At 41.7% G+C, this 9,044-nt stretch overlaps 1 protein-coding gene across 1 annotated transcript in view; it reads left to right on the top strand.

Moving 5' to 3' along the window:
• Window positions 1-2,705, top strand: part of LOC118415700 (dual specificity protein phosphatase 7-like) — a gene marked incomplete in the record, with an annotated part of 3,885 nt that extends 1,180 nt beyond the window's left edge. Inside the window, 2 exon segments of the mRNA XM_035820449.1 lie at window positions 1-298; window positions 1,781-2,705. Of these exon segments, the coding sequence (XP_035676342.1) occupies window positions 1-298; window positions 1,781-2,076 (594 nt within the window).
• Between the last annotated feature and the right edge of the window lie 6,339 nt (window positions 2,706-9,044).

Below are 9,044 nucleotides of genomic sequence, written 5' to 3'. Positions count from 1 at the left end.
GACTCGTCCTCCAGCTCGGAGGGTTCCGACATCGCAAGCGACTCCTCGGACAGCGACTCGCCTCCCCTGGACGCCTACCCCGTCCAGATCCTCCCCTACCTCTACCTCGGCACGGCGAAGGACGCGGCCAACTTGGACAGTCTGAGAAAGTACGGCATCACACATATCCTCAACGTCACCCCCAACTTGCCCAACAAATTCGAGGGATCCGAGACCTTCACGTACAAGCAGATCCCCATCTCAGACCACTGGAGCCAGAACCTCTCCCAGTTCTTTCCTGATGCCATATCCTTCATCGGTAAGTTGTCTTCAAAATTATGTTGTTCTTTTTTGCCGTTTCAGTTTGCCCATACCCACAAGCTTGCCACAGAAATTGTCAGAAAAATGACGTTCTTTTAGGGGATGTGTGTTTCACAAATTTACCCGGCACTATATTTCTGTTCTAAGGCAGTAAGGGGAAGTTTTGAACCCGCAGCTTGGAGACGAAGTACACAGAAGTTGTGTCATTATTTACACACCCTGACAGGCCAGATCTGCCTAGACCAGGTGTGTACAGGTGGCCCTGCAATATCCTCTATTTACTTGAGAAATATTTTCGTTTGAAACCTTAGCCAGTGCCCCTCCTCCCGAGCAGCTCCGACCCGTCAAGAGTTCATCAACGAGTCTAAACACGTCCACATGGCTTTATAGTTTTGGCAGGACTCCACAGATTTCCCTGCCAAAATCCTTTTCCTGGCTTGAAAGTCAGCCGTTCCCTGGTTGCTTGAATTCCTGTATGCTGTAGGGATTCTTTCCCCCCATGGCATATACTACAGACGGGCATGTATGTGTTTTGGGGATGCTTCTGGGTTCTCCAGTTTTCCCAGTGTTTATGCTGTTGTTTTGACCGTGCCAGGCAGTGTTTCTTCCCGTGTGTTTGGTATGCACAGGGAGCCCCTGCTCCGGAGGTGCCCCGCGTCTAATTTCCGGCGGGCCTGAAGCCATCAGGCTCGCGGATGTGTGTAATAGGGGAAACTCGATAGCCGCTCGCCCACCTTCCCCCTGCTAGCCGACACAGGTTCCAGATGTTGATGCGAGCCCTTGTCCGTGACCCCCGGCTCCCCAAACTGCATCATTTCCGCAGAAGCAGGCCCCAAACGGAGACAGATTTGGAGCAGGTTTTGTGGGACAGGCGGGTTTTGGTATTCCTGGCACGCACGGATGCGCTTTACTCAGCGGGGCCGGCCGACCCGGGCCGTGTGTGTAGAAACGATTTTCATATCAATGCGGGGGCCCCATTCACAACAAATCTTCTTCGCGCCCAATCTCCGGCCTCCCCATTGAATTTCCGGCCTGTCGTATTTACTCCAGGAGAGCAGTTTTATAATGGAAAATGTTTGATCCGATTGCGAACGATAACAGAAATAATCTACATTTTACAGTCACTATTGTAACAACGTAATATATGCTATAATAATTTTGGGGTGGAACTGTGCCAAGCTTGTGGCGAAGGGTTTATTTGTTTTACTTAGAATTAAAATTAGAACGTTAAAATGATACAAAAATATTCTACCTACGTGCAGGGCGAAGCGTAGTGTAAGGATGTGAATATTTTATACTCAGTGATACATTTCATGTTGTCCGTTTGATCAGTGTTGGTCTTATGACAATGCTGCTGCATAAGTAATACATTGACAACCTCTTATTGAGAATGCACTGTGAATGAATTAAGGCTTTTCTGAATGAAAGACTCAGGTGATAACTCCATCACTAAAGACTGCCTTCCATTCATGTTTTACAGAGGAAGCACGCCAGAAGAAGACAGCGGTGCTCGTCCATTGCCTGGCCGGCGTCAGTCGCTCCGTAACGGTCACCGTGGCGTACCTCATGCAGAAACTGAACTTGTCATTGAACGACGCGTACGACTATGTCAAGCAGAGAAAGTCGAACATTTCGCCGAATTTCAACTTCATGGGCCAGTTGCTGGACTTCGAGCGTATGTTGGAGCACAGCCACCATTGTACAAATTGCCAGTGTGACAATGTGCCAAAAATGCAGTTCACAGCGACGCCGACCATAACCCCCCTCCATAGCTAGGCTCGGGAGAGCCGGACTCAAATCACTCTGTAGCGAAGACATGGACAGTGGTGGATCATCACCCTGTCTGCAGTCAGGACTCTAGATTGCTGCACTTAACAACAAGTATTTTCTGTTAGATGTCCTGAATAGGACGATATTGATGTAGAAAATTCGGGACATATGAAGGAATATATTATAGAAAAGAATGGTTGTGGAGATACTGTTGTCAACAGCAGAAGGGTAGACTTTATCAGTGGACCATATAAATGTAGGGCGCTAATTGTCGTCAGCCATTTTAAAATATCTTGTATGTATATCACTATTTTTTTCTTTTCTCCCAAAACAAAAGTGCCTTTCTATCTCAGGAGCGGGGACCCTTCCCCCAATATATGACATCCTTGTCAACTGTTCCTCATAGTCGTACTACATAATGGTGAGTTTAAGGTGCTTCTTGTAAGAGGAGCAAGAAATTCTGACCTCATCTTGGTTTTCCTGCCAAAACCATCTGGTATAAATGTGGCAATATTTTTCCAAGGGATCAAATTCTTTTTTCCTCTGTATATTGTAAAATATGTACAATGTCACTGTGTATTATGAACAGGAAGGTCCCTAATGTAAATAAAGTTTTATATGAAGAGAAATCTACTTCATCCGGCTTCTGGTTGTTAATGTGTGTGAGAGGTTTTTAGGTGGTCTTTTCAGGCCACCAACCACAAGACTTGTGTGTGGTTGGATGTAAGAGAGGTGTTAGCTTTCAAAATCAGCCTCTTTTGTTGCGACCTGGCCAAGTATGGGTCACCCGCAAAGTCCTTTCCCACAAAGATCGAAAGAATGGCAATGTTTTCCCTTCCATTCACAGCCTGCCCGGTGTTACAAGGACATTGTGAATAGAATTGTCGGATCGGTATTGTCACTGATCGGGCCTGACATCAGTGCCTTTCAGACGCCCACTGATCACAGGTGATCGGATCGCACAGATTGTTTTCCCGGCTTTGTTTGCCTTTGCCGCCATGACATGTTAAGTTTTCCGGCCCTATTATGCCTGGGCTCAGTGGGGGGCTCTTGACAGGTAAACACGCCTGGTGACATCACAATGCACAGGTCGTGGGGAGGTCGTGGGGTCACCTGTGGAGGCCTCTGATTGGTCAGTCCAGTCAACAAGGTGGATAAGTGACTAACCAGACTGAGTAATACTGCAAACCTAGGTATGAGATCAGGACAGGATGTCTTGTCACGATTTCCTTTATTTCAAAGTTACGTAATCTGAAACAAAGATGACACCACATTTCCATAGTCCACTGACTTACTCAGAATCATGAAATGCCTCACTCCTACTGATTAAGATCTTACCAAGATGTTTAGTTATGTTCAATACCCTGACTGTGTAGGGGGGAGGTTAAATATTAAACTGGCCATTTAGGTGCCAAGAAATTCGGTTATTAATTGGCTTGTTTGGCTTTAAACGGAAAACTACAGCTTAGGTGAAAAAACAAATGGCACCCAAGAATGTAGATAGAGGTCAAGGTAGTTGAGGGGGAGAGGGAAGATTGTGTCTGAACACTGATACAAAGTATTAATTTCTCTTCCATTTCATAAAGAAAACAGGCAACAGAATTTCTATGGTTAGAACTTAAAAGAACTGAAAACAGTCTTTGCTGTGTTCTGACATGTTTGATAAATTTCTAGATCTATATATTGAATTTGAAGTGGGCTTGGGATCATTTCATTTCATTCATTTATTTATTTAGCCAGGTGTGCTCACTCAGGACGGGCGCCCTGATTTTCAGGAGACCCTGGTACATCAAACTTCACTCCGACATAACCGATCAACCGGTCCAATACACCAAAGAACAATTCAACTGTATTTCCCAAGTACATTTTCTCTAGCACCAATAGACAAATGTCAAAACCTCTTGAATATAGGGAAGTAAAGCATGAGTTCACATTGTCAAACAAGCCCTTTATTTTTAAGTCCAACCTTTGAAATCTGATCCTGCTGCCCATACTGAATACAATCTGGCCCTACCACTTTACATAACCCAAGAGGCACCTGCAGGAAGTTGTGAATGGGGATTAGTGTGAGAGTAGAACTCCACATTTGTACAGATTTCTCTCAGCATTTGTGGTTTTATAGCCAATTATAAGACTGACATCTATTTTGCTGTGACTTAGCAGGAACTTTTCAGGTAATGACTTTTTGGCATGTATTTGACATACTACCCGGTACTACCAGTGTATGTGTGTAGACCCCTTTCTCACCCTTGAACAGGTTAATGTCCAAAATCTAGGGCTGACTTATCTGACGAACTGATAGCAGTAGATTCAGGGATAGCATTTGCTATTTGTTTTTCCAATCTGACTGAAGCAATGTAAACATATCCATTTTTTGGCTGTTTGAGTAGAGATTGGTCATAGTGCAAACAATGACATCATTCTACATGTGTGTGTTTAGTCACACAGCATGCAATGTTGGGCAGTCAGTATGTGGCTTGTGCGTGAAAAGAAATAAGTCCTAATGTAAAAAAAATGTTTTTAGTATTCATTGAGTGCTTGCATTTTAACCTTGATGAGGAAATCATTGCTAAAGCTACATGCATTTATTTCCATGTATTTGTTCTGGGATTTATTTTTTCTTTCAAAATCTCCTTGCTTTTCCTGTTGTGACAAGAAATTTTTCCCAATTTCAAACCACTTTCTTAATATTCAATTAGAAAATATAAAGTCTAAGATGAAATGACACACATTCATTTCTCCTCCCCTGTACATGTTTGGTTCCAGAATCTTCTCTTTCAACAACTTTTCAAAAACTCCCGTTTAGATGAGTATATCATAATAGCTCTTCTTCGCCAATCCTGTGCATCAAATTGATGCAACTCACATTTAATTCCGGCTAAAGCATGCTGGACCCTCCAGCCTGGCACTTGAACAGAGGAGCGCAGAGTGATGGCTTTCTGAAGCACATCCGCCCACACATTGACGTCCTACAGTACCACATGACAAGCACCAGGCTAAAAATAGCCCCCAGACATTTACCTGACTTTCGCCTTGCCCCCTCTGTATTGATCACTCCCAGCAACCATTCAGACAACTCATCTTTTATGGACTGTACCAAGTTGTGGCCGGAAGCGGGAACATTTTCAGTGATGAAACATTGAAGTACAGTTATAGTAGGACTTTAAAAGTGGCTGCACAAGCAGGTGTACTGATAGTATCACATATATTAAGATCACAGAATATGCTGAACAATATGTGGTGTTTTTCATACCAATTTTGGTACCCTAACTTCTCAAACAATGTGGTAACCTTAAATTATAATTATATATTGTGAAAAACCACCTTGAGTATGATTTTCACTATTAGATCAAAAGGAATTGTATCTTTGACAACTGTTGTATTTGTCATTGCATCATTCTCTGTATAATTTTCTCACTGCACTTAAATACATCACAGGTATCACCCTATGGGGTGCCCCTTACAGCGGGAATAGCAACTCAGCAATGTTCAGTAGACTGGATGCCTGCTTTACTGGCACACCTTCATGTATATGAATGACAGATGACCCTATTCACTCCCCATTAACCCCAATAGTCTGTGGTCCATTCAGCACATTCAGTATGAATGGAATCAATGAATGGGAGAGCTACCTGTCCCCATTCACAAAGGTGTTAGCCCAGAATGCTAATATACAAATCTGCTACACAGCTGATGCAGTCCTGCATAATCACAATAATTCTCTTACAGTTCAATTCATGTCTAATACCTGACTAGAAACTCGTATTTTCCTATAGATTAACATAATATGATTATGGCTAGAATTCTAAAAGGCCTTCAGTAGTGAAACTGCAGACACAGAAGTGCACTAGACATGAAGGAATTACCTTCAACTCCATTTACCTAGACCTCACGTTTTCACAACCTCTGATATACCTTACACCAAGGATTTTATATGATTCCAAGGTGTAGTTGAAAGGTTGCATGAATATCTTCTATTTTAGGCATATTAGCAACAGATGCAGTTGACAGCTTACATGACATGTTCTATTTTAGGATTGCGGTTAAGAAATAGACTCTATTTTAAGCTTACACCTTTAATACTTGAAAGATATCATATTTACTATTCCAGCTTTGTAATGGAGAAAGTATAACATTATATTTTCTATTTTCTGCTGGAGGGCAGTAACAGCGTTATATTAGAACCTTCTTCTATATATGCAAGGACGTTATATAACATCCTTGATATAACATGTGAGTGATCTGGCTTAAGAAATAGTCCTATCAACCTTAACTTAAGATTTATTTCTTCCACCGCAGGAGCCAAGGTAAGCAGTATTTTAGGAAGGATACTGTCTGTTGGCCAAAGACACCACTCAGAGACCAAGGGAAACGGAAGGAAGAGGGTCATGAGATAACTAAGACCTCCCCAGCTTCCTGTGTTATTTTGGGCTGTGGGAACCACAAAATCCTGGCTTGGCTCCAGTCATCACATTTTCCTGTTCTCCTATGGACAAATATCTAAACCTGTGAGATAACAATGATACAGTATTGATATTGAAAGTATCAGATGTACATATACATAGCTGCTTGACTTGAGGTAAATACCATCTTGGCCCCTCCAATATTTAATGGTCACGATTCCTCAAGGTTTTGTGTGGGCAGATGCAAATCCTTCCCCTCCAGAGTCATCTTTCAAAGGTAATGACTGAAGAATCAATACATCTCCATGGAGCTCCTGGCAACCAATGTCCCTAAGGGTCTCCTCCAAGGAGGAGAATGTATGAAAATGGCCATTCTTGAACTTGGAAATGGTAGTTTGTGTTAACATTATCTTTTTATCTCCAACCAGTGAAGATCCCTCTCCTTTTCGAAAAGATCCTTCTTGCCATTCACTGAGATGTACCATAGGGAAGAACCATTATCACATTTGACAGGGTAGCCAGAACTGAATGGGATGGTCCGTGAATGACTTGTGTGGGTAGACATCTTCCAATCAATAGTTGATCATTAAACATGAAGTAAATCACATGTAAACTTCATGACTACCATTATTACACAGTGGCAATAAAAAGTGATGAGCAGGCTACAATAACGTTCTACATTTCTACATTTCTACACTTCGTACAATGCCCCGTCTAAACTTGTGACTACCGGTAGTGAATGTCTTACCATGCTTCTAATTTGTTGAAGAAAATCTTTATCAGTACTGAGACTTTCACCTTTTCCCCACTGACATGTACATTTGTACATGTGTCTGTAACCAAGAACATCTGGTGATGCTTATGCTATGGTATGTGTAAGTGAGAAGGCAGCCTGTAAATGCAATAGGCCAATCTTTTCTTAAAGCTACTGCAGAATATAATTCCTTGCTTTAAACTGTTTTCTGTGCTTTATTGAAAATTTATAACCTTCAGACTTAGAAAACAAGTCATTGAAATCAATACTTGATACCATACCAGTGGTTTTATAAAGTATGCCAAATAGGTATTTTGAAAGTTAAGTGTTTAACTTGATGTAACTTTGTTGGTGTGCCCCTATCAAAATACTAAAACTTCTTTCTTCATAAAGAAAAGATGCTTACCTGAGACACACACAAAAAAAAACATAAGAAAAACACAACAAGGCTGCACATATGCCACGAAAAATATTGACTGTCCTTCATTTATTTACCCCATCACTGTGGTGCAAGGCTCCCTGGGAAACATGTCATTGATTTCATACACCTGGTTCAACAGCAGTGGTGCAGAGGTGACCTTGCTGTGCGATATGAAATGTGGTCAAGGTTTAATTATACTTCGTTAATCACACTTGCTGGAAATGCATTGTTAAATGAGATTGATGATGACACAATAGAACTCTTTTTTCAATGCCAACATTCTTTTACAGGTGCACATGCCAAGCAAGCCATCAGTCATGCCAAATCCTTCCCTTGTTTGATAGCCTGAGAAATGGCCAACTTCAATAACAATAACAATAAAATTAGGACAGAACAGATCTAGGGCAATTCCACTTTTCTAGTGTGCAAACTCATATCACAAAGAAATGTTTCTATGTCAATCTATCATAAGTATCAACCATTTGACAAACTAATGCTGGGTTTGAACAAACTGCATTTCACATGTCAACACCATCCATTCTGCCCAGTCAAATGTGAGAAATCAATTTAGTGTGTTTCCTTTTGAGCAGAATCACTGCGAAGGTATGTCAAATGGATGTTTTGAAACTTTAGATGCAGTGTTTTGAATCAAAATCGGTTGGGTACCTGGCAACAGGAGAGGGCAGTGCTGACCTCTAGTCGACCAGGACCCATCATGCCTGCCATATCTTATCACAGCTTCAAGTCAACATGAGCTTCCTCCGTAGGCTGGCACTTGTTCAAAGTTTGCCATGTGTAATCTGTGTTTTGTCTGGCATTGGCCAGTTTACTTTGGTGAGAGGGGACGTCTATAAATGACATGGGCCCCACTCACTCAAACTTCCTTCTGATAAAATTGACAGCTACGTGACATTTCCCCTCTAGAAACAATTGGGGGAAAGCTTTCCAACTTCAATTGTTGGCTATTTGGTACAGCCAATAACATTGTTTTAAGTGCAAGGGAGGAGGCACCAGCACTTACAATAGGGAAGTATTAGGGGAAGCAGGTACAGAGTGGCCTGGAAAACTTGACACTTACTTTCCCCATTTCTTTGGACAGTTTCCAGATGTCTTGTATGGTTGTCAATCAAAATTGACTGCCTTCAATGAAAACTGCTCTGGAAGTGTTGACAGAAATTATCAAGCAAATAGGAAAAGCTTATCAGCACAGCTAGGAAATAATTAATCATTGTTTGGATAAGGCCACAGCAAATCTATTTGTTGCTCCTAGGATTTGCCTTTTTTGAAAAAAATTAAATACAATTAAGTCCCTAGAAAAAAATTAAACAGGTTTTGATATCACAAACGTATGAATAGTGCCACATACACATCATTTCGGTCTAAAAACAATTCAGAA

The sequence above is a fragment of the Branchiostoma floridae genome, chromosome 5, assembly GCF_000003815.2.
Source record: "Branchiostoma floridae strain S238N-H82 chromosome 5, Bfl_VNyyK, whole genome shotgun sequence".
NCBI lineage: Eukaryota > Metazoa > Chordata > Leptocardii > Amphioxiformes > Branchiostomatidae > Branchiostoma > Branchiostoma floridae.
This window is presented reverse-complemented; position numbering and strand designations above follow the sequence as displayed.